Source organism: Dermochelys coriacea, chromosome 28, assembly GCF_009764565.3.
Source record: "Dermochelys coriacea isolate rDerCor1 chromosome 28, rDerCor1.pri.v4, whole genome shotgun sequence".
Classification (NCBI taxonomy): Eukaryota; Metazoa; Chordata; order Testudines; family Dermochelyidae; genus Dermochelys; species Dermochelys coriacea.
The window spans coordinates 4907307-4933562 of NC_050095.1; the positions used below are offsets into that span (position 1 = coordinate 4907307).

General features: G+C 47.8%; 2 protein-coding genes across 57 annotated transcripts in view; one reads left to right on the forward strand and one right to left on the reverse strand.

Annotated features, from left to right (window-relative positions):
• LOC119849376 (zinc finger protein 420-like) overlaps positions 1-26256 on the forward strand; it is a 3142523-nt gene that overhangs the window by 2237425 nt on the left and 878842 nt on the right. For 2 of the 49 annotated variants that reach the window (XM_043503755.1, XM_043503759.1), the window contains 2 exons: positions 2763-2845; positions 3154-3280. The exons of 40 other annotated variants lie outside the window; for them this stretch is intronic. In XM_043503755.1, coding sequence (XP_043359690.1) covers positions 2763-2845; positions 3154-3280 — 210 coding nt within the window. Of the gene's footprint in view, positions 1-351; positions 450-1004; positions 1092-1328; positions 1445-1745; positions 1779-2762; positions 2846-3153; positions 3281-5154; positions 5269-11697; positions 15634-26256 lie in introns of those variants that run through there. 7 more of the 49 variants (XM_038386361.2, XM_043503785.1, XM_043503779.1 and 4 more) reach the window with 7 other exon arrangements.
• LOC119849403 (zinc finger protein 501-like) overlaps positions 1-26256 on the reverse strand; it is a 1099011-nt gene that overhangs the window by 82334 nt on the left and 990421 nt on the right. The window lies entirely within an intron of this gene.

Sequence of the window (26256 nt, forward strand, 5' to 3'; positions counted from 1 at the left end):
GGCAGAGGGGCTTTTTTATTTCCCCTCCCCCAGACAGCACCTCTCAGCACGGGCGGGTGCTTCAAGGCCCGGGCCTCCCCCTGGCTAGTCACTGCCGCGCCTGTCTACTGTCACTCACGGAGGGGCTGCCGGGGGCGTGATTCAGGGAAATATTTTGCGTCCCCCCCCCCCAAACAAAGACTCCCTGAGCAGTGCCTCTGGCAGCGTAAAGTCTCCGAGCAGTTCCCAGATTTGTCTGGTCAGCGGCTGGGATTCCCCGAAGGGCGCTCCCTTCCTTGGGATCCATTTGCAAGGTCCATTTGCCCCTTTTTACGGATTACTTTTTGAAAATGTTCTTTCCGTTCCTTTCAGCCCGTCGGCACGTACCCGTCCCCTCGCTGTGCAGATACAGGTGGCGGTGCTGCTTAATTTCTATTTTAATCGCAAATACTCCTGGGAAATCTGTCGACGTAAGTAGCTGCTAGTAGTAGCAGTGACATCTGCCTTGTTTCTAGGGTTGCACTTGCTGTGGCTTTTTAACTGTGATTTCTAATTTAGGGCCCGTGATGGCCAAAGTAGGGCCCCCGGGCCAAATGCAACCCAAAGAGTTCCCCCATGTCAGAGGTATCAACGTGTGACAGACGTACCCCCCCAATTTGCTACCTGTGGACCAGAAGCTGGGAAAGGGGAGAGGTAGCAACTTGGGGCAAGTCAGCAAATAAGGACAAACTTCCTTGTGAGTAACGGCTACTGGTAGCAAATTAGGTCAGATCGCAGGTTTTTATCTTGGGGGACGGCCTGCGCCCCTGTCACTTCATCACGGGATTCTGTGTTTTCTCTGGAAAACCTGCCCCTCCACCCCCTTCACCATCGCCTCCCAGATCATCCTCACGGAGGTTGAATTAGACCTGGAAAAAAAGTCTCGGTGAGTCCCAGGGGCTCTGCAGGGCAGGATGGGCCCTGAAAACTGGCAGTTGTGAGGCTGTTTGCAGCTGTGTGTAACCCCCCTCGCCTGTTTCTTCCAGGAGCCCCCATGAGAGCGTCAGGCCCCTTTGGGAAAAGAGAGAGAAGCAGGCAAAGACAAGGAGAAGCAACAAAGTGAGGAGCTGCTGGTAGGTTCCCACAGCCTCTTCTCCTCCCCCTCGGGTTTGCCTGGGATCCCGGTGCCCTGAGTGATGGTGAATGCAGGGCCCAGCCTGCCAGCCTCAGCCAGGAAACCGTCCCCACTGGAGCCCAGGGTCCGACACGGGGGTGACATGATGCCCGTAGGGCGCAGGAGGCTGCTGGGCAGGAGAGGGTCAGTCTGTGTTAGCCCAGAGCCCATTTCTCACCCCTCCTCCTTTCCCCAGCAGGGAGGACGGGGCGTTTCGGAAGCCAGAGCCGGGGTTTGCGGAGCTGGAGAGGAGACTCAGCTATTTCTGTCTGAAAAGTGCCGTCCTGAAGCAGATGCTGCCGGGATTCAAAGGTGAGTTGGAGTCTGGGGGTGGCGTCTCCTCTGGTTAGAGCGACCCTGGCCCTAGGGAGGAGTCGGGGACTCTAGTGATGTTACTGACTCCGGGCTCCATCTCACAGCCCCAGCTCCATGAGTCCCCTTCCCCATGGGAGTCGCCCTGTGGGGCTGGCTCTGTCTGCAGCGGCTGCGTTATTGGCCTCAGCTCCCTGTCACCATCTCGTAGTTTAAAGCAATTACATTAATAATCATTGGGGATTTCTCTATGAATGCAAGGGTCTGAATCCTGCTCTCTCCCGTCCTCTCCTTCCCCTAGAGACGCTGCGACGGGAGCTGGGGAGCGACACCGGTACGTGTCTGTCTCTGACGCCGGGGGCAGATTTCACACCAATAACCATGTTAACGGCAGGGCATCACGGCCTCCCGCCCCGATGTGCACCTGGAAATGGTGGAACAATGTGAAGCCGGTTGAGCCCCATGGCTGATTCACTCCTGCTGTGACATCTGATGGGGATTCGGAGCGAATCCAGATCTCAGGGGGGTGTTTCCCTTTGGGGAAAGGAACAACCACCCGAATGGTGTGAAATAGGATGGGACAAGGACAAAATATCCAGACCCTGAGGAGTCTGAAAGCCTCCATGAGTGAGTGAAAATGGTCAGATGTGGGCCGCCAAGTGACAGGCATGAGGAGGGGTGGAGCCCAGCCATGGGGCTGAGCAGTGGGGCTGGGACACGGCAGACAGACTAGCTATGCGCATTCATGTGAATGAGGAGGGAGCTGTTGAAGGGCATGTTCATGGTTTTCATACTTTTCATGCGGACTTCAAAAGGGGTCACCTTTTTTGTGTGTGTGAACCCCTTATATTTCGTACGAAATAAGAATAAAACCCATCACAAGGCTGACCCTATCGCATTTGCATGTGTGTGTCTCAAGAGGCTGACCGAGAATAGGTGTCCTTGAGGGCTAAAAGTGCAGGAAGGGGGGGAGTGAGATTTTCTTTGATGAAGATTATAATAAATCTGTCCCCCAATGTGCTGACCTGCTCAGATCCAGTTCCTGTCTCAGCCCTGGACAGATTTTGCCTGGTCCCTAGCTCTGCGTAGTTCCCGCTCTGTTGGGGGAATGGGCCGTCCTGGGGAATGTCAGGTTTAAAGGGTCTCAGTGGGTTTAGCCCTGGTGGGAGGGGAGGGGTCTACACTGGAGTGACCGAGCATTTCCCCAGCGCAAGAGTCTAAAACGTCTCTGCAGAGAAAGCGCCAGTGAGACGCATGACGTGGAATGACCTAAAGTCTGTTCTGAAATCCCCCCCAATAACCCTTCTCCCCCTGACAGGCTGCAGAATAACATCCCCGGGTCCCTCCAAATTCTCCCAGCCTGCCCGGGGAAGGGAAATGGGCATGGCAGAGCTGGCTCAGGTAGGGATGCTGGGGGGGTTCCCACAGGAGCCAGAGGGACAATGAATACAGAGGAAGTGGGGAGTTGATCTAAGGGTGGGAGGGTGCAGGAAGTGCATAGGGTGGCAGAAAGGGAGGGGGGCAAGGTGTGATGGACTTGCTGGGATTTGGTAAATCCGGGGCTAAGATTTTAGGAATAGACCCATGGCGGTTGGGTTGTGCGTGGACAACTCTGACTCTGTATCCATTTGATTGGCCCTCCTCCCCCACAAATAGTGGGGCTGTGAGTGGGGCAGCAGGTCCTGAGTGTTGGACTCTTGTTCTTTCAGGGGCCGGTGACCTTCGAGGAGGTGGCTGTGTATTTCACCAGGGAAGAGTGGGCCCTGCTGGACCCCGCTCAGAGAGCCCTCTACAGAGACGTCATGCAGGAGAACTATGAGAATGTGACCTCGCTGGGTAAGGATTCCTGTCCTCTCGGTTCTTAGACGGAGAAGTGCAGAGTTAAGGTTCATGTAACCCCAAAAATGCAACCTTAACTCTGCCCTGTTTCAGCATCACCCCGACATGCGAATGACATACACACTAACACTCTGCCCTGCTCACTACAGAACACCCTGGGAACAGAGCACAGGGCAGGACAGCACAAAGGCTAACATATTCTCTTGGCTCAGGTAAAACTTGGGTTTAGGTCCGGCATAGCGAACAGAAGCTTCTGACACCCGACCGGCACTAAGCTTGAGCCTATATCTCACAATTACTATCACAGACTTGCCAAATATCATCACGTCTTTGCCCCGGAGGGGTAAGAGCGGCCACACTGGGTCAGACCAAAGGTCCATCTAGCCCAGTGTCCTGTCTTCCGACAATGGTCGATGCCAGGTGCCCCAGAGGGAATCGGTACAGAACAGGGAATCACCCAGTGATCCAACCCCTGTCGCCCATTCACAGCCTCTGGCAAATGATTCCTTCTGACTCATCGCCGTCTATTGCTCTTCTCTAAACCCTGGAGAGGGCTAGCATGTGTGCCCGCAGAGTGCCGACAATGCGGATGGAAAGAACACACCCTTGTGCACCTTTATTGTTGCAACCTACAACACTCGGCACTGAAAAGAGGCAGACTTGCTCCTACAAGGATCACAGGCACCTTCCTTTATGTCACAGTCACAGCTCTGCCAAGATGCTCCAACTAATCCCTCCATCATTACATGTGACACACTGCACACAGCTGGAGAGCATGCAGATAAATGCTGGTATTCCCATCTGTGAACACAACACAGACAATGGCATGTCTTTCCTCATCTCCTATTATAAATTCATAGATTTTTAAGGCCCAAGGGACTATTTGGTCATCACCTCTGGCCTTCTGTATAATACAGACCATAGAATTTTCTCCTGTTACTTTTATATTGAGTTGTGTTAGACTAAATACTCATCCAGAAAGGCATCCAGTCTTGACTTGAAGACTCCCAAGAGAATCTGCCATTTGCTCAGTAGTTGAGTAACCTGTTTACCACCCTTACTATCCCATAGTCAGTGGCTAATGCCAGCTCCAGGGTTAGGGGGCAGGGGCAGAGTTAAGGTTATGGTGCCGGGATGGGGTCTAATTTCACTCTTCATTCCCTGGTTTTCAGAGCTCTAAGTTTCGTCACCCTCCACGTTCTGGAAGGACACGCGGCAGCACTTGGCAACCCTATAACTCTGTGTTAAAGAAGTTAATTCACTGGGCCTAGACTATAATTTTTTTGGTTCAGGGTGTGACTCTTCACACCTGTCAGCGTGAGATGGATGGAGACTGAGCGAAGCATGCTGCCAGATTTGAAAGAGCAGACCAAGTTGTAATCTGCCTGTGGATATTAGAGCACTTTAAAATACTGCTTGTAGCCCAGAAATTTTGGTTTTGGTGGGCACAATTCCCCAGAGAACCTCTTGTAAAATGCAGGAAAAAAGCGTAACGCACATTAGCCCTCTGAACCCCACCAACCCGTGCTCACTATTCCCAGCTTCCCTCTGACGCTCTGTTTTTTCTCTTGTCCTCTCTTTCTTGGAAAGAAGTAGGTGGTTTCCCTGCTGGCTGCAGTCTTCACTTTCTAGGCCATGGAGTTACAGTCTCTGTGTTTTAAGCCCCCTTTTGAGGGGGATTTTCGGGCGGTGTGTTTTCCCAGCAGAGATGGGGGTTTGTTCAATCCCTCTTTCAGCAAAATGTCCTACGCATTGGAGCATCTGGGCACTATCCTCCGCGTATTGCTACGTCAAAATGAGCTGGGGTTAAAACAATAATACATTTGTGAGAAATCTCCTGTGCACCCAGCTGGTTTCCTTTCCCTGTGCAGAGTTTCCCGTTTTTGAACCTGATGAGCTCTTTCACCTGGAACAAGACAAAGATCCGTGGCTCCCAGATCTCCTTGATTCAGAGGAGACCGAGAGCCTCAGGGGCGCATACACAGGTGAGGAATCATGAAATCAATTCAAAACCTGTCCGTGTCTGAAGGAAACAGCTGGGATTCCCGACCGAGACCTTGTGAGTTCTCTGAGTTCAGGATTGTCCCCAGCAGGTTTGTATCCTCAGGGCAGATGTCGCTCATGACTTCCTACCCGTCCTGAGTGACACCTGGCAGTAGCTCCCTGCTTGACCTGCCTTTCCCCAGACTGCTTGGATGGGATTTACAGGCAGAATTGATCCCCCCTACCCTGTGGGAAAGAATTTTGGGGAAATTCGGTCCCTGATTTATTTCCATCTCTCCAACATTTATTTGGTTGACCGTGACAGTGACCGTGAAATGCTCAGGGAGATTAGAGAGGCTATAAAAAATAAACTCAATAACAGGGGATATCAACTATCCCCATATTGACTGGGTACAAGTCACCTTAGGACAGGATGCAGAGATAAAGTTTCTTGACACTATAAATGACTGTTTCTTGGAGCAGCTAGTCCTGGAACCCACAAAAGGAGAAGCAATTCCTGATTTAGTCCTAACTGGAGCACATGATCTGGTCCAAGAGATGACTGTAGGTGAATCACTTGGTAGTAGCGACTATAATAATTAGTAGCGACCATAAATTTCTCCCCCCGAGGCGGGAGGAAGACACCAAAGAAGCCCACCGTAGTAGTATTTAATTTCAGAAAGGGGAGCTACACCCAAATGAGGAAAATAGTTTAACAGAAATTAAAAGGTACAACAAGGAAGCTTAAAAACACAACAGTGGAAGCTCAAATTAAATGTATATCCTAAATTTAAAAACATAGTAAGAGGACCAAGAAAGTGCCACCATGGTCTAAACTATGAAGTAAAAGAAGCTGTTAGAGGGGAAAAAAGGAAGTTAAATCCTACTGAGGAAAAGAGAAAGGAACATAAACTGTGGAAAGCCACTGTAACCATTCCTTTGTGGATCACAACTGACAATACCCAAATTCTGGACAAACTGCTGAGAAATAGAGTGGACATACCCCAAAACAGGAGGTTATTCTCCCATGAGATACACCGAACCAACAAAAGTAAACTTCTGTTTCACGACACTGGCTAACAATGTCAGAACAGCAGTTTCCTTAGGAATTCCAGGCCTTGTATCACCACCAAAAACACTAGACTAATAGAGGAGTGGTTCTTTAAAACCAATTTCACCAAAGGACCAGCCACACACCCAGGTCAATATACAACTCAGATCTTACCCAAAAGTCACGCTGTTGCCAATCCTTTGGTATCTAAAATCATACGGTTTATTTATTAAAAAAAAGAAAGGTGAGAGTTAAAATTGGTTACAGGAGCCAAATACATACAATAAATGCAAAGTTATTGGTTCAGGCTTGTAGCAATGATGGACTAAACTGCTGGCTTAAGTCAAGTCTCTGGTTGCTTCCAAATCACTGGATGGTCCTCAGTCCATTGGTTAGAATACTCCCATGAGTATAAGTCCATAGTCCAGAGGTTTGAGCAGGATAGAGGTACAGTGGAGATGTTTCCAGGGCCTTTTATAGCTTCTGCCTTGTGGAGGGAAACCCATTGTTTCAAACAAAGCCTTCAGCCCAGCTAGTGGAAAATTACAGGTACAAGATGGAGTTTGGAGTCACATAGGCAAGTCACAGGTCAATGCATGACTTCACTTAGTCCTGGCAGGAAAGTCCATTAAGAGTAGATAGGCATCTCTACTTGTAAATCAAGTGTCCTCTAATGGGCCACGCAATTTGAATAGTCCCGCCAAGATGCGCTGGCTAACAACCTCGTGAGCATTACCCCAGGAGCCAACATTTGAAATACAGGTGTAGAGCCAACACTCATAACTTCAAATACAAAAATGATATATGCATACAGATAGCGTAACCATAACCAGCAAATCATAACCTTTCCATAGACATCTTACATGCCCCATTTTGAACAAGATTTGTTGCAAATATATAACAGTGGTTGCAACAATGATCTATATGGTCATAGTTTAATCAGATAATGTCACAGCCATGTGTAAAAGTACAATCAGGCAGGCCAAAAAAGAATTTGAAGAGCAACTAGCCAAAGACTCAAAAAGTAACAACAACAAAATTTTTAAGCACAGCAGAAGCAGGAAGCTTGCTAAACAGACAGAGGGCCGCTGGACGATCGAGGTACTGTAGCAGCACTCAAGGATTATAAGGCCGTTGTTGAGAAACTAAATTAATTCTTTGCATCCGTCTTTCCTGCAGAGATTGTGAGGGAGAGTCCCACACCTGAGCCATTCTTTTTAGGTGACAAATTTGAGGAACTGTCCCAGCTTGAGGTGTCATTAGAAGAGGTTTTGGAAAAATGATAAATTAAACAGTAATAAGTCAACAGAACCAGATGGCATTTACCCAAGAGTTCTGAAGGAAGGCAAATGTGAAATTGCAGAACTACAAACTGTGGCATGTAATCTATCATTGAAATCTGCTTCTGTACCCGATGACTGGAGGATAGCTAATGTGATGCCAATTTTTTTGAAAAGGCTCCAGAGGAGATCCTGGCATTTACAGGCCGGTAAGCCTAACTTCAATATCAGACAAATGGGTTGAAACTCTAGTAAAGAACAGAATTATCAGACTAATGGATGAACACAATTTGTTGAGGAAGAGACAACATGGGTTTTGTAAAGGAAAATCATGCCTCATCAGTCTACTAGAATTCATTGAGGGCAACAATCATGTGGACAAGGTTGATCCAGTGGATATCCTGTACTTAGATTTTCAGAAAGCCTTTGACAAGGTCCCTCACCAAAGGCTCTTAAGCAAAGTAAGCAGTCATAGGATAAGAGGGAAGGTTCTCTTACGGATCATTAACTGGTTAAAAGATAGGAAACAAACTGTAGGAATAAATGTTCAATTGTCAGAATGGAGAGAGATAAACAGTGATGTTCCTCAGGGGTCTGTATTGGGACCAGTCCTGTTCAACATATTCATAAGTTATCTGGAAAAGGAGGTAAACAGTGAGGTGAAAAAATGTGCAGACAATAAAGAACTACTCAAGATAGTTAAGTCCAAACCAGACTGCGAAGAGTTTTAAAGGGATCTCAGAAATCTGGATGACTGGACAAGAAAATGGCAGATGAAATTCAATGTTGATAAATGCAAAGTAATAAACATCGGAAAACATCATCCCAACTATACATACTGAATGATGGGGTCTAAGTTAGCTGTTACCACTCAAGAAAGGGATGTTGGAGTCATTGAGGATAGTCAAAAAAGGTAACAATATTGGGAATCATTAAGAAAGGGATAGATAATAAGACACAAAATATCATGTTGTCCCTATATAAATCCGTGGTGCACCCACATCTTGAATACTGTGCACAGATGTGGGTGCCCCATCTCAAAAAAGATATATTGGAATCAGAAAAGATACAGAGAAGGTCAACAAAAATGATTAGGGGTATGGAACAGCTTCCGTATGAGGAGAGGTTAATAGACTGGAGTTTTGAGCTTGGAAAAGAAACAACTAAGAGAGGATATGACAGAGGTCTATAAAATCATGACTGGTGTGGAAAAAGTGAATAGGGAAGTATTATTTTCTCCTTCACATAACACAAGAACTATGGGTCATCCAAAAAAATGAATAGGCAGCAGGGTTAAAACAAGAAAAAGGAAGTATTTCTTCACACAATGCACAGTCAACCTGTGGAACTCCTTGCCAGAGGATGTTCTGAAGGCCAAGCCACTAACAGGGCTCCAAAAAGAACTAGATATGTTCATGGAGGATAGGTCCATCAATGGCTATTAGCCAGGATGGTCAGGGATCCTCCCCTGGGTGGAGGTGTCCCTAGCCTCCTGATTGCCAGAAGCTGGGAATGAGCGACAGGGGATGGATTACTTGATGATTCCCTGTTCTGTTCATTCCCTCTGGGGCACCTGCCATTGGCAACTGTTGCAAGACAGGATACTAGGCTAGATGGACCTTTGGTCTGACCCAGTATGGCCGTTCTTATGACCCTGGCTTCATTTATAACCTCACGTGAGAGAATTTTTTGTTGAAGCAGAATGTACGTGTCAAATCAGGGTATTCTTGTAACCCCTTGCCGCGTGGCATGGAGGGACTCACATTGGGTCACAATCACACACTTCCCGTAGACTTCTAATCAGTTGTGCCTCAGGGAGTCAGCAGAACCCATGCAACTCTTTCCTTGCTAGGTCAATACTTGCCAACAGGGCGGTGTGCCAGCCACTTAGCCGTGGGTTCAAAATCCATCTCCGATCAAACATGGAAAGGAGTTTGCTTTTATCCTGGCCCGCTCCACAATGTTCCAGTTTGCTGCAACTGGCTCAAGAGAAGGCATTTGAAACAGCCGGAGTTTTGTAGGACCGAACGAGTATTCGTTGGTGGTTCGGTCTGAGGAAGCTTGCAGAGCTCCTGTCTACACTATTGCTGGCTCAAAGCCAGCACTGTCATTCCTCCACTCCCATCCACGCAACAGTTGCTCGCTATTTATTTTGAAGTTAAAAGCATTCTGTGTAGATGGTTATGCAGACTTTACAGGTAAACTGTTAGGACTGGCACTCCCTGAGTAGGTGAATGTCATGGTGCGAGCGCACCCTGTCCCCATTTTGGGGCAGGGTAGGGGATGTTATTGCCCCGTGGCTGAGTCCGCCTGATCTCCCTGAGATTTGGGGTGGTGCAGTGTAGAGACCAAAGGCCATATCGCTGCCCTCTCTCTCAGGATTATATAATAATCTAATGAGCAAAGGAAATACGGCTGCCCCCTCCCTCAGGGCTCTGTGGCCCAATGACCAGAGTCAATATGGCTGCCCTCTCCCTCAGGGCTGCATAGCCCGATGGTCAATGGGGAGAAGTGGACCACCACCATGGGGTGGGTGGTAGCTGGGGTAGGGGGACTCAGGCCCTCCCTGCTCCACCAGGTCCCAGCCCAGGACCCTGTAAGTGGTAAAAGTCATCAGTGATCTGGCCGTACCACGCTGATGTCACCTGGCACAACAGCTAGTCCCCCCGGGCTACTTCCTACCCTGTCCCTGATGCCATGGTCTGGGCATCTCTGGGTCTGCAGGTTCCCCAATCTGCACATTTCCCGGTGGCTCTAATCCCCCTTGTGTGTTCGTAGGTACCTGGGCATCCGCGTGAGTCTCGGTGCCTCTGGCTCCCATGGTCTGGGGCTTCTGCGGCTCTCGGGCAGAAGCCTGCCCAGGTGCATCCTCCCTCCTCGGAGATCAGCCCCAACTGAGCGGAGCTGCTGCCTTTTATACCTGGGTTCCAGCCAGAGTAGGCCCAACGGAGTCGAGGGGGTGTGACCTCGTCGGCCCACAGAGCGGGGTTAACCCCTGCTGAACCAGTGTGGAGAAAGCATGCCCCGTCACAGTGAGATATAAAGTGATCTTCAGAACAAGATCTTTGGGTGAACGTTTTTTTAAATCTAAAATTTGGGATCTGTGAAGAGAACCCGGAGCCAGAAAGGTTGTTGCATCAGACACCCTTAGAAGAGGGTAGAAAGAAGGAAACAAGGCCCAAGATGAAAAATGTACTTTAAATGCCTCCAACTTCACTCTAAGGTATTCTAGAAGCTGAGGGGTCAGGTCTAGAATTTGATGAACAAAACACAAGTTAAACTGTATTCAGGTATCGAGGTACAGGACTACATAGCTCAGATGAATAGCAATGAGGTCAGGGAACTTTACCTTTAGGTCACCAACTTGTAGGCTTGGCAAAATTCAATTTTTATATTAATTCTTTTTATAATTTCAACTTATTTTTAAGCTTTTTTCCATTTTTTTATTTTTAAATTTTCAAATTTTCATAATTGTGCAAAATAAAATGTTTTAGACTTTTTTTTTTTTCAATTTTTATCAATTTAAGTTTTCAGTTGCAGGAAATTATGCAGGGAAGTCAGACAATCATTATTTAATGGCAGTAGATGTTGAGATTCAAACCGTTAAAGCTTTTTCACTGGGAAAACAAACTCTCTAACATGCCATGTCTAAATATACAAAGTCGGTATCGTTAAGCCAAACTCTGCGTTCTCAGACATTTTTTTTAATTTCCCTATTTGAAATTTTGATTATCGATGGCAATATTTTTAGTTGTTTTTTGTGTTTGCAGTGAAATTGATATTTATTTGTATTTATTTTTTATGTATTTATTCATTTACCTTTTATTTTATTTATTTATTATCATTATTACATTTATTTTTTATTTTGTATTTATTTATTTATTAGTATTTATTTATTGATAAAAATCTAATCCTTCCAAGCCAACCAGTCTGAATCCACTGAAGTGTGTGCTTAATTTAAAGCATGTGAGTAGTCTCCTTGAAACCCTAGGGATTAAGGATTGCCAGAACATGAGGGACATCTGGCACTGCCTCTTCCACTGCAGCTAATTTCCAACATGGTTGGGTCTCCCCTTTTCCATTCCTGTTTCTGTCAACAGGGGATGGGATGCTGAGTGAGAAGGAGGAGCAGAAACCTCAGCAGGAAGATCAAGAGGAACCACACGGGGTGTTATTGCAAATATCTCAAGAGGATGATTCCAGGAGTCATGAGCAGAGAGAAGGTCGTGAGAGTCAGCACGGTCCAGAGAGGAAGCAGGGAAACAAGCCAAGGGAGAAATTGAATAAATCCATTAATAGTTGGGCACCTCACAAATACCTCAAGGAAACCACAGCCCATCAGAAAATCCAGGCAAGGGAGAGAAACAACAAATGCTCTGAGTGTGGGAAAAATTTCAGTAGCCGCTCAGTCCTTCTTAAACATCAGAGAATCCACACAGGGGAAAGACCCTATGAATGCTGTGAATGTCAGAAAAGCTTCACTCACAGATCATCCCTTATTAAACATCGGAGGATACACACAGGAGAGAGACCCTATGAATGCCGTGAGTGTGGCAAAAACTTCATTGACAGCTCAGCCCTTGTTAAACATCAGAAATTCCATGCGGGAGAGAGACCACATGAATGCTGTGAGTGCGGGAAAAGCTTCACTCAGAGCTCAGACCTCATTACGCATCAGAGAATCCACACAGGAGAGAGACCCTATGAATGCAGTGTGTGTGGGAAAAGCTTCACTCAGAGAGCATCCCTCATTAAACATCAGAGAATCCACACAGGAGAGAGACCCCATGAATGCTGTGAGTGCGGGAAAACCTTCACTCAGAGCTCAGGCCTTGTTAGACATCAGATAATCCACACAGGGGCCCGATCCTATGCATGTCCTGAGTGTGGAGAAAGCTTCACTCGGCGCTCAAACCTTATTGTACATCAGAGAATCCACACAGGAGAGAGACCCTATGGGTGCAGTGAGTGTGGGAAAAAATTCATTGACAGCTCATCGCTTAAGAAGCATCAGAGAATCCACACGGGGGACAGACCTTATGGATGCTGTGAGTGCGGGAAAACCTTCACTCGCAGCTCAAATCTCATTACACATCAGCGAACCCACACAGGAGAGAGACCCTATGAATGCAGTGAGTGTGGGAAAGCCTTCACGGACAGCTCTCTGCTTATTAAACATCAGAGGATCCACACGGGGGAAAGACCCTATGAATGCTCTGAGTGTCAGAAAAGCTTCACAGACAGCTCAGACCTTATTAAACACCAGCGAATCCACACCGGAGAGAGACCCTATGAATGTGGCGAGTGTGGGAAAAGCTTCACCGACAGCTCAGACCTTATTAAACACCAGCGAATCCACACTGGAGAGAGACCGCATGCATGCTGTGAATGTGGGAAAAGCTTCACTCAGAGATCCTGCCTTATTAAACATCAGAGAATCCACACGGGGGAAAGACCCTATGGATGCACTGAGTGTGGAAAAACCTTCACTTGGCGCTCCAACCTTATTACGCATCAGAAAATCCACACAGGGGAGAGACCCTATGGGTGCCGTGAGTGCGGGAAAAAATTCATAGATAACTCAGCACTTATGAAACATCAGAGACTCCACATGGGAGCCAGACCTTATGAATGCGGTGAGTGTGGGAAAAACTTCACTCGGAGCTCAAATCTCATTAGGCATCAGCGGCTCCACACCTCATAGAGAGATACTAGATACTCTGAGTGTGGGAAAAAATGTCTATCAGATCTCAGCCCTTACTTATCATCAGAGAATTTGCGAGGGAAACAAACACCAAAAGGACCTTATCTAGGGATGATAACTGTTTCTTTTTCTTTAATAATTTTGCTAATTCCCTCTTAAAGGTTCTTTGACGTATTTGATGTATTTACGTGGTCTCTCGGGTCCCTTAGGTGGGTTGCCCGGTTTTCTCTTCTCTAGCTCACCATTCTTTGGGTGAATCCTGTGCTCCTTTCTATGAACTCCTTTTTTCTGAGTCATGGGAGCATGTGTCCCTCCTGCCAGGAATGTCCATGAGCTCCAAGTGGGGGAGAGACAGTGTTACCCGGGGTTTCTAGAACCCAAGGCAGTGGTTACTTAACTGTTCTGTTCTTTTCTTTAGGAGGAGTTAAGAATAAATTAATGGGGAGACGGGCTTTTTGTTTGATGAATGATTGGTACAAACGACAGTGCTTTTACCTAAAATCATTTTTATGAGGTTTCAGCATACACACACGCGCACAGATGCTGTAGCAGTAGGTTTAGAGCCTTTTAAACATTTATTAAAACCTCTTGGCTTAAAAGCATATTAATTGTGGGGTTTTTTTAAAGCTGGCTTTTGCTTGTTTTGGATACTTACACTGCTTTTTGGGGTGAGGGAATGAAGAAAGAAGAAGCAACTGGAAGGGGAGGAGTCTGCGAAGAATGACTTAGGAAGGAAGGGAAACATAAGCTAGAAACAAAGTACAGAGAGCAACAACAAATGTAGACGTGGGGCCCCGTGGGCCAAAGCATCTGGGAACCCACCTGCCTATCCCCTGTTCTGGATCTGAGAGGAGTGTAGGGGTTGCCACCACTTCTGCCGGAGTGAGACCGGGGATGTCAGCTATTTTTGCCAGCCAACCGATTTTTTTCTGCTGCCCTAGCCTGGTTAGGGGTGAAGGGTTTAACCTTTAACCGTTCTTTTTCCCCTTCTTGGTTACCCCCTTGGGCTCCAGGTTGCTTTTACCGTGTTTGAGAGCCCAGCTTTGTCTTTTACATTCCCCATGATCTGCCTCGGTTTTATTTGGGGATTTTTTTGGTAAGGCTGTCACTTTTTTTTTTTCCTTTGCTTTTTATTGTTTGCTGTTTTAGTTTAGACGCTTTAGTTTAGACCCCTCCACCTGTTACTTTTTTGCTTACTATTCCATTCCCACAATTGGCGTGGCCTGAGTTACACTGGTGATGCAGAGGGTATTTGAATTTGATTTCAGGCTGGAGCTGTATATTGTTTTTTATTTTTTCATTGCTTTTTAATTTTTGCCTTTAAGTCATTTATTTTTTAATTTATTAGTATTGTGACCATCTGCTTACAGAGCTGCACAATGCTCCGGGGCCGATAAAGGCTTTCAAAATCCATTACCATTCTTTTGTACAAAATCAATAAGCGGTTTTTAAATATTACTTTTTATTTGGGGGGGGGTAAATATCTTATTTTTAACTTGACCAGACTACCAGCCTGAGCCCTGAGTTCCAGTAATGGAATGTATTCATAAATTGACTTGCTGACTAAATCACAGGTTGCTACCCTGCCCTACAGCTCTTTCCTTTTGCACAGGAAACCAACCAACAAACCGTTGGTACCAATCATCCCCTTCTCTCCACCAGTCCTCGTTGGCTCGCCAAATCTATTACCTATAGGTTTTAGAACCCAAAGCACTGGTAATTTAACTGGTTCTTGTTAGGCTTTGTTAGGAATAAATGAAAGGAATAAATAAATAGGGATCTCATGGTCCCCTTCCTTCACACCTTTTCTGTTTCACAAATGATTGGCACAAACAAGAGGGCTTTTACCTAAAATGACTGCACATATCGTTAGTAATATAGGCAACGGTGGTTAATGCTGAAAAGCTTTAGAAGGATTAACCACACACGAGTTCGACTGAAGGAGGACGCTTTAATTGGCTTTGAGGTTGCAGTTTAAACATAAACAATCATTTGGTTTTGGTACTGAAATATTTAACAGTTCCATGTCGATTGCACGGCCAGGGTGAAGTTCTGGGATTGAGCTTTACAATTAAATGGACAGCTGCTTCCTTGGGTTCCTGTTTTTAGGATTCATGAGGGTTGATGATCCGTTGTATTAATCTGATCATTTGGCTAAATTGATAACATGATTGCAATGCAATAGCATCGTTAACGCGTTGATTTGCTGATTTTGACCTTAACGTAAGTGTGTTCACCCAACGGTTAGTTTAGTCATGCGTACAGTGGTTTAGTCCTAGTGATGTGTGTTCTTGATTTTTTTTTTCAGTTTAATAAAATGTATAAAGGGGAATCTGGAGTCATTTCTTTCAATAAGCAACGTGGGCCAGAACCGCCACAAATCAGGGTGGAGATCAGCGAGTCGACCTTGAATTGCCATCTAAATTAACCCTTTGGCTCTCACAGGGGAGCAGCCAAAGGGAGCCCCCATCTCTGCTCCAGCTGTAACCAGAGGAGTTCTGGGCATCACAAGGGAAAATGAGGTCCTCCATCCCCAGGTTTTTGGGAATTGGGTGGGGTCGTGTGGATGAGTGAGATGGGGTCGCTGAGGTTGGGAGAGTCTCTGAATAGTGGCAGGTGATGGTGGCTTGCTCTGCAGAGCAAGCCGTCAGGGCTAGGCCCAGCCTGTGCCCCACTCTGGCTGGCTGTGCCTAATCAGGCCCAACTAATGTTGGGGGTCTTATCTGAAGAGTTGTTCATGGAAGTGAAGAACCTGTACATTTCAGCGAATGTGGTGCTGGCAAAGTAAATGCATGTGTGTTAACAGGGTATATTGGGGCATTGCTGAAAAAAGGCAGAGTTAAGGTTGTGTGGGCAACCTTAACTATGCATTTCCTGGATTTCAAAAGTTTGAATTTTGCTGAAGTTGAGGTTCTGAAAGGAACAACATCTCCCCAGGCAAACTTAACTAGGTATTAACCAGGCTTTTTTGCTCTTGAATTAATAGAAGCAGGGGAAGCCCTGGTTGCCAACTAGATATTAACCAGCTAGGATGGCCAACTGCAGGGCTAGATAGTTGGAAAGGAAACAATGAAAATGCCCATCAGCAAAGACTCCTTTAAAACAAATACATCCCTAATACCTTCACTGCTAAAGATGGGAAGAAGCAACACTAACCCTGGACTCCAAATGAGTGTTGAGTCCAAGCCCCCAGTCTATACAGATACAATCAATCTGACTTGGTTCGGCAAGCACTCAGGACCCAGGTCCTAGGACGGAGCTAATGGGGTGAGTCACAGCCTGAATCCCAGTGTGACCCGAGTCCAAGTCCCTGTGAATGAACATTGTGGAGACAAGCCAAGCTGCAGATCCCATGTCCAGAATGTCTGCATAGCGCGGTGTGGACCTGTAACACAACTGTGAGATCTGGGTCAAACCAGTGTAAACCCACACTGCAATGTGGATGGGTAAACATGGTCTTGGAAACACCGAGTCCACAAGCATAGGTCACACAGACCTTCGAGAGAGGAGTCCCCCTTCAGTCCTGCTGGTTTTCCTCTTTTTGCTGGATTTCTTAGAACCACTAAGAGCTGTAGGTTGTCACAGGACAAACAGCCCTTGTTTGTCTCTGAGACAATCTAGTCTGGGGCTGGCTGGATGAGGAAAGAGAAGGGCAGACAGATTGCTGTGGAAGAGAAGCTGAGTTAGATGCATTTGCGCTTCCATCACTTACCGTAGCATTCATAGCACCAAGGGAAATATTTTTTTTTTAAAGGCCAACATTTAGCACACTATTTTCCACACTGAAAAAAAAAAACCAGTAACCTAGTTAATAATAATAAAATCCACTCATAGAACTAATGAAAAATATGTGTATACTGTATGTGAGGTGATTACATGAGAAATGAAAATGAGCTTGCTTTGGGATTTTACAAGGCACTTATATCATTTAAACACATTTGGTACCCTGAGTAATGATAACGCGTCTTGCAAATCACATAAATAGGGATCTCATGGTCCCCTTCCTTCACCCCATTGCAAAGGTGCAGGTGTTATTGCTGGCTGCCCTAGGGCTGCAGAAACCCCTATGGGCAAAACATAGGGAAAGAAGAGGATCAATTTATGCAGAGAGCTGAAGGGGGACTCCCATAGTGCATTAATTAGCACTTAATAAATACATCACATTACAGAGATAAGAACCTGTAATGACAACTTTACTTCATGAGAAGCTCCAGAGAAGGAAGACTCAGAGGGAGAAATGGCAGGGGGAATCCCAGGGAGACCAAAGGGGCTGGTAGAGGGAGCAGACAGAGAGCAAGGGTGGAGGCAGAGCGGCTGCAGGGTTGGCCCAGTCTTCTGCATCTGCCCTGTGGGAGATGCATCCGATGAAGTGAACTGTAGCTCACGAAAGCTTATGCTCAAATAAATTTGTTAGTCTCTAAGGTGCCACAAGTCCTCCTTTTCTTTTTGCGAAAACCGACTAACACGGCTGCTACTCGGAAACTGGTCACCTGTGGGTGGAGACACAGATCTCTATCACCGTAAGAGGGAGCAACAGAACGGGATGCCCAGAAGAAGGAATGACTTGAGGACAGTTTCCTGAGGGACCCTTACCCTTGCAGAGCTTTTCTAGCGCCGACGTTTACATTTCTACATGGTTTGGCCCACAGAAATAAAAATCTGCACATCTTCCCTGTGTTCTTGGCCCAATGGACAAAACCCCCAGTGACAATTCAAGTGACTTTTAAAATTCCCTATGAAACAGGGTTAACAAAATAAATGAACAACCAGAAAATATACTTCTCAAGTGGAAAACTGTAAGTGGACTTCTTTGCAAAGAAATGGTAAGTTTTCTTACGGGAAAAGCCACAAACTATGTGGAAAGGAAGAGTAGCATTGAATTACTTGCCTCGGTGAAATTAAATACCCAGAGAATTGCTGGGCCGGTGATGATGATGACCGGGGTTTGCTCACCTGTGGCTCCCCCTCCCCGTGCTGTGGAGGCACGGCCAGGCAGGTCTGAGTCTGCAAGCAGGCCCCCCGCCTCGGCTGCAGCTCCCATTGGCCTTGGTGGCCAACAGTCTGGGAGCCTCCTGGCCAATGAGGAGGGGGAAGGCAAAGGGGGAGATTGTAGGGAGCTCGGGAGCAGGGGAGCTGTTTCTGGAGGCACATTGGGGGGGCTCTCTGGAGAGGGGTGATGGGGGCACAGGGGCTGGTGGGGATTTTCCAGGGGGGCAGAGGGTTGTGTGGGTCTCTGTGGGGTGGGGGGGGAGTGATGGACAGAGCCAGCTGCAGCCCAGGTCTGGTCTGTGGGGGGAAAGAGTGTTGCTATACCCCCACCCCAGGAAGCCCCCTCTGTACTGTGTATTTTATGCCAGCCCTGGGGTGCCCATTGCTGCTCCTTTTTCCTGCCCCCGGCTCCATCTGTTTGTCTGCTCCCACAATGCCCCCCTCCACCTGTGTCTGACTTGGACAGACTCCTGCTGCTCTCTCTGCCAGCAGCTCCCTCCCCGTCCCTGCTGGGGAGGCACGGTCAGGCAGCTCTGGCACCCCCCCACCACCACAGCTGGGAACCGTGTCAGCTCTGGGAGGGGGGGATGCCGGGGAGGGAGGAGCTGCCCCAGAGGGGAGAGCGCCCCACGCTGCCAAACCGTGGAGCCTGGGCACCACGGCACATCTCGCCACCTATGTATCCAACCCCCCCCCCCGCTCCCTGTCCCTGTCCCTTATCCAACCCCCCAGCCCCCCCCAACCATGAGGCACCGAGCAGCGTTTGGCTCAGCCAGGCACGCTGCCCCACGGGAGCACGCAGCCCCACCACCCACCCCGAGCTCTGCCCGAATTAGTGCGCACGCCTATGGTAGCATTGCTGATTTTCTTCTGAGACAAAGCCCTTCTTCTCCTACCTAGCAAATTACATACAAGAAAGGGGATGGACATTTTTATATCTCATGTCTTCTATTTTTAAGAAAGCAAAATTGCACAAATAGAAATTCGATTCCGATAAGCTGTATTGACCTCCTGGTGTCAAGTGGATGTGTGTGATCGGCACTGAGGGACCCTACATAGACTTCTGCCTGCTCAACTAATGGAGAAGCAGCAGTAGTAGGTTGTTAACCTGTGTGTAGCCTGGTCATTAGAGAGGGAAGAGGCTCACAGTTTTCCAGGGAATTTCACAACTATTTGCTCCCAACAGGGGAATGTAGAGACTGCACGATCCAATCCCAGCTCAGTCCCTATGGAACTCCACTAATTCCCATTGTTCCCCCCCTTCCACGCTCCTAACTCCCTTCCACCCTCAGTAATTCCTGGCTATCTCTCTCTGCTCCTCGCCCCTTTGCATTCAGATCAGGCTGCTTATTCATAGTCGGCCACCCTGCTTGGTGCCAGAAGTGGGATCATGGAGAGCACCAGAGAGACAGACTCCTTGCTCTCAGTGCTGATGCTCAGACCCACAGCAAACTCTGGTGTCATGTCCATTGCTGCAGCATAGAGAGAGGCCAGTGGGATGGGATGATAGTAAAGGAGGGTGGTGGAGGAGAGACAGCTTGGGGTGGGGCTGGGGATTTTCTCTTTTTCTTTTTCTCTCTGCTTTCTGTTCTTTTCTTTCCCTGCCAGGATGATTCCTTGTATTTCAGATGATAAAATTAGTGAGGTTGTAGGAGGCTTTGGAGCAGAAAGAGCCATGGGGAAACTGCTCTTTCATGATTTTAAAGATAATCTCTAAAGTGAGCCTGATTCATCATTTTTGAATGTTTGGGGTTGGCAATACTGTGAAAATGACTTGAAGGTATACGTTTCACTCCCATTGAAAGTCAGTTTCTAGTCTATTACTTGTAGTCAGGTAACATCTATAGAGCCCCAGGCAAGTGCAGTATAAACTCCCGGGGCCCTGCCTTGGTAAGGTGTTTCCAAAAGTTAAACGATCTATTCCAAGCTTTGGGAACGGCAAAAATGTGATAGAAAGTCATCTAGATTTTTCTTCAATTGTTGTATTCAAAAGTTAGTAACAAAATAAGAAGAGACATTAACATTTTAAACCTACTCAGTATCCCTGAAGGGACATGTCACAAGATGTCAGAACACTTTAGTATTAGAGGTGAGTGGGTCTAATATTTATTGAGTTTTTTTTCTTTATATAGGAATTAAATACAATGCTTGTGTAAGCTAATTTCTAAGTTATCTGCAAAAAAACAAAACAAAAAAACAGAGTTTTCAGGTGCCTAAGTAGTCCCTGCAATCATAGTTAAAGTTGCCCCCCCCCCAAAATCTGGCACCCATGAACTATTATGCAGATATCTGACCCAGGAGATCCCTGTAAAACCCTGGGCAGGCCATGTTCCAGATGCCAGTTAGCACCAAGCAGTCCCCGGCTCACACCCGCTTCCAGAGTCCTCCCTGGTTCCACACTGCTTGCTGCCATGGCCCTGCCTGAACCCCGCCGCACCCCAGTCTCTGCTGACACAATTCCCACCTCCCTCCATTGTGCCACAGCTAAATAGCAAGAATTTTTGTTGACTTCTATTCCATCTTGAGCATGATTAAAGCAGACTGTGGCTAATAGCATTGCTGGAGATCGTGTTTCGTTTCAGACCTTGACCATTCAGACTGTCCATTTCCTATTACAAGCTGCAGGACAGCAGTGATTCCGATCGCAGGTTGTCACCGGAGCGCTGAGATTATCGGGGTGGGTTGCTCCTTTCTTTCCACTCAACTCAGCCTTTGGTTCCACTCCAGACTTTCCATGAAAGGACAGCCTCATAAAGAAACAGGAGAGTGAACATTTCACTGGCAGGGCAGAAGGTGCCCACATCCCTTCTCTTTGCCCGGTATTTCCTTTTAAAGGAGAGAAAGTTTCAATGGAATATAGTGCCCGGGCTTGGACAAGAGACAGGTTTTACTGTTCATGCATCATAGAACAGAACATCAGGGTTGGAAGAGACCTCAGGAGGTCATCTAGTCCAATCCCCTGCTCAAAGCAGGACCGACACCAACTGATCCATGCAAAGAAAATGGTTTTTCTGCGTAAAAACTCACAAGAGACGTCGAACTGCCAAAGAACGGCACCCTGGAACCCCCATATTCACCACTGTCATAATTATGCCATGCTTTGCACAAAGTCTGCCTTGTGAGGTATCATTTTAAAAGTCTCGAGCTGTTGAACGTTAATATTCTGCTGGATTGCATGTGCTAGCATTGTATGGGACTGCAGGAAGTTTTGCTATCTGTTCATTACTGAAATAGGAATCCACTCTCCCACTGGCCATCGCAAAAGACTTATCAGAAAGCATGTAGGCATAGGAGGCTGCTTGCCCGGGTGCAGGGCAGACATCCATGTCACAAGCATAGATCTTTCCAGCAAGCTGGAAGAAACGATAAAATGGGGAAGTGACATAATGGCTTGGCCTCACTCCCCGCTCCACAACTCAATACCTGGAAGTACATCTGGAGGACAAAGACACTGCACCGGTGGGGTGTGGTCCCGGGCTGGAGGAGAGTCCCAGTCTGTGTATTGAACTATACCATCTGTCAGGGTGAGACACTGCTTGATTTAAATCCAGTGTCGTTTATAGAACTCACACTGCACATTTATTTTATTTTGTTGCTAACCAACTTCGAGCTCTATGCTTTCTACTTATAATCACTTGAAATCTGTCTTTCTGTACTTAATAAACCTGTTTTATAGTTTATTTAAAACACTGTATTTTGGTTGAAGTGCCTGGGATACACAGCTCAGTTTACAAAAGCTGCTGCATAGCCTCCCCGCATTGATGGAGAGGCAGACTGGGTAATGAACTTACACTGGTCAGGCTTCTGACCCCGGGCAAGATTCTGGGAAGCAAGGCTGGGGAGAATTGGCTGGACCATCTCTGTAGTTAGGTCATGAGTGGCTGGGAGAAGCATTCATGTAATGCAGTTGGGTGTGTCCCTGCCTGCGGGTGTCTGTGTAAGTGCAGTACAAAGTACAAGCTGGTCTCCTTCAAGGTCTGGAGCAACAGGTATCGATCCTGCGTTGCATAAGAGAAACTGAAGATTTCCTGGACAGACGTCAGGATATGCTTCTACGGGCACAACGTTCTGAAGCTTCAGAGCAGGCTGCATTGCGGGGAAAGGAGGACGGTGAAGAAATTTGGCAGCATGTGACCTCCAGAAGAAGAAAGGGCAGCGTCCATGTACCAGAAACGCAGATACAGGTAAGTAACCGTTTTCATGTTCTTTCCACAGGTACTAATGTGGAGAGTGGACTAGATGGCACATCTGAGGGAAGGGAACAGAAGGAGACTCGGCCGACTGGAAGGCATGAGATGCCCTGTCCTAGGGATGGGGGTTCCACGACCAGCACTCCCAAGAGGAGGAGGCGGGTGGTGGTGGTCGGGGACTCTCTCCTCAGGGGGACTGAGTCATCTATCTGCCGCCCCGAACGGGAAAACCGAGAAGTCTACTGCTTGCCAGGAGCTAGGATTCACAATATGACAGAGAGACTGCCGAGACTCATCAAGCCCTCGGATCGCTACCCCTTCCTGCTTCTCCACATGGGCACCAATGATACTGCCAAGAATGACCTTGAACAGATCACTGCAGACTACGTGGTTCTGGGAAGAAGGATAAAGGAGTTTGAGGTGCAAGTGGTCTTCTCGTCCATCCTCCCCATGGAAGGAAAAGGCCAGGGTAGAGACTGTCGAATCGTGGAAGTCAACGAATGGCTACGCAGGTGGTGTCGGAGAGAAGGCTTTGGATTCTTTGACCATGGGAAGGTGCTCCAAGAAGGAGGAGTGCTAGGCAGAGACAGGCTCCACCTAACGAAGAGAGGGAAGAGCATCTTCGCAAGCAGGCTGGCTAACCTAGTGAGGAGGGCTTTAAACTAGGTTCACCGGGGAAAGGAGACCAAAGCCCTGAGGTAAGTGGGGATGTGGGGTACCGGGAGGAAGCACGAGCAGGAGCACGCGAAAGGGCAGGGCTCCTGCCTCATACTGAGAAAAAGGGACGATCAGCGAGTTATCTCAAGTGCCTATAGACAAATGCAAGAAGCCTGGGAAACAAGCAGGGAGAACTGGAAGTCCTGGCACAGTCAAGGAATTATGATGTGATTGGAATAACAGAGACTTGGTGGGATAACTCACATGTCTGGAGCACTGTCATGGATGGATATAAACTGTTCAGGAAGGACAGGCAGGGCAGAAAAGGTGGGGGAGTTGCATTGTATGTAAGGGAGCAGTATGACTGCTCAGAGCTCAAGTATGAAACTGCAGAAAAACCTGAGAGTCTCTGGATTAAGTTTAGAAGCGTGAGCAACAAGGGTGATGTCGTGGTGGGAGTCTGCTATAGACCACCGGACCAGGGGGATAAGGTGGACGAGGCTTTCTTCCGGCAACTCAAGGAAGTTATTAGATCGCAGGCCCTGGTTCTCATGGGAGACTTCAATCACCCTGATATCTGCTGGGAGAGCAATACAGCGGTGCACAGACAATCCAGGAAGTTTTTGGAAAGTGTAGGGGACAATTTCCTGGTGCAAGTGCTGGAGGAACCAAGTAGGGGCAGAGCTCTTCTTGACCTGCTGCTCACAAACCAGGAAGAATTAGTAGGGGAAGCAAAAGTGGGTGGGAACTTGGGAGGCAGTGACCATGAGATGGTTGAGTTCAGGATCCTGACACAGGGAAGAAAGGAGAGCAGCAGAATACGGACCCTGGACTTGAGAAAAGCAGACTTTGACTCCCTCAGGGAACTGATGGGCAGGATCCCCTGGGAGAATAACATGAGAGGGAAAGGAGTCCAGGAGAGTTGGCTGTATTTTAAAGAATCCTTATTGAGGTTACAGGGACAAACCATCCCAATGTGTAGACAGAATAGTAAATATGGCAGGTGACCAGCTTGGCTTCACAGTGAAATCCTTGCTGATCTTAAACACAAGAAAGAAGCTTACAAGAAGTGGAAGATTGGACAAATGACCAGGGAAGAGTATAAAAATATTGCTCGGGCATGCAGGAGTGAAATCAGGAAGGCCAAATCACACCTGGAGTTGCAGCTAGCAAGAGATGTTAAGAGTAACAAGAAGGGTTTCTTCAGGTATGTTAGCAACAAGAAGAAAGGGAAGTGTGGGCCCCTTACTGAACGAGGGAGGCAACCTCGTGACAGAGGATGTGGAAAAAGCTAATGTCCTCAAAGCTTTTTTTGCCTCTGTCTTCACGAACAAGGTCACCTTCCAGACTACTGCTCTGGGCAGCACAGCATGGGGAGGTGACCAGCCCTCTGTGGAGAAAGAAGTGGTTCAGGACTATTTAGAAAAGCTGGACGAGCAAAAGTCCCTGGGGCCGGATGCGCTGCATCTGAGAGTGCTAAAGGAGTTGGCGGATGTGATTGCAGAGCCATTGGCCATTATCTTTGAAAACTCATGGCGATCGGGGCAAGTCCCAGACGACTGGAAAAAGGCTAATGTAGTGCCCATCTTTAAAAAAGTGAAGAAGGAGGATCCTGGGAGCTACAGGCCAGTCAGCCTCACCTCAGTCCCTGGAAAAATCATGGAGCAGGTCCTCCAGGAATCAATCCTGAAGCACTTAGAGGAGAGGAAAGTGATCAGGAACAGTCAGCATGGATTCACCAAGGGCAAGTCATGCCTGACTAATCTAATTGCCTTCTATGACGAGATAACTGGCTCTGTGGATGAGGGGAAAGCAGTGGACGTGTTCTTCCTTGACTTTAGCAAAGCTTTTGACACGGTCTCCCACAGTATTTCTTGCCAGCAAGTTAAAGAAGTATGGGCTGGATGAATGGACGATAAGGTGGATAGAAAGTTGGCTAGATTGTCGGCTCAACGGGGAGTGATCAACGGCTCCATGTCTAGTTGGCAGCCGGTATAGAGTGGAGTGCCCCAAAGGTTGATCCTCGGGCCGGTTTTGTTCAATATCTTCATTAATGATCTGGAGGATGGTGGGGATTGCACCCTCGGCAAATTTGCAGATGACGCTAAACTGGGAGGAGAGGTAGATACACTGGAGGGCAGGGATAGGATACAGAGGGCCCTAGACAAATTAGAGGATTGGGCCAAAAGAAATCTGATGAGGTTCAACAAGGACAAGTGCAGAGTCCTGCACTTAGGACGGAAGAATCCCAGGCACCGCTACAGCCTAGGGAGCGAATGGCTCGGCAGCAGTTCTGCAGAAAAGGACCTAGGGGTTACAGTGGATGAGAAGCTGGATAGGAGTCAACAGTGTGCCCTTATTGCCAAGAAGGCCAATGGCATTTTGGGCTGTATAAGTAGGGGCATTGCCAGCAGATCGAGGGACGTGATCGTTCCCCTCTATTCGACATTGGTGAGGCCTCATCTGGAGTAGTGTGTCCAGTTTTGTGGATTTTCTGATGCGTAATAAGGATGGAGCACCAAGTGAAGCTTTTCCCACACTCAGAGCATCCATAGGGTCTTTCCCTCTTGTGGATTCTCTGGTGTTTAACAAGGTCTGAGCTTTGAATGAGGCTTTTCCCACACTCACCACATTTGTAGGGTCTCTCTCCAGTGTGGATTCTCTGATGTGCAATAAGCAGGAGAGAGACTCATAAGGTCTCTCTCCTGTGCGGGTTTGCTGATGTATAATCAGGGCCGGTGCAAGGATGTTTCACGCCCTAGATGAAACTTCCACCTTGCACCCGCCCCGCCCGGGAGCCCTGCGGCAGCTTGCAGCCCACCTCCCCTGCCCTGAGGTGCCCCCCCTGCAGCAGCTCCCAGATGCCACCCCCCCCCACCCTTGGCCCAGGGAGCCATGCGGCAGCTCCCTGCCGCCCCCTCCTGCCCCTCAGCCCGAAGAGCCATGTGGCAGCTCCCCCCCCAGCTCCCCTCTGCTCCGCCTCCTTCCCGAGCACACCACCGCCGCTCCACTTCTCCCGTCTCCCAGGCTTGTGGCGCCAATCAGCTGTTTGGCACCGCAAGCCTGGGAGGGAGAGAAGCAGAGCAGGGACGGTGCTCAGGGGAGGAGGCGGGGCAGAG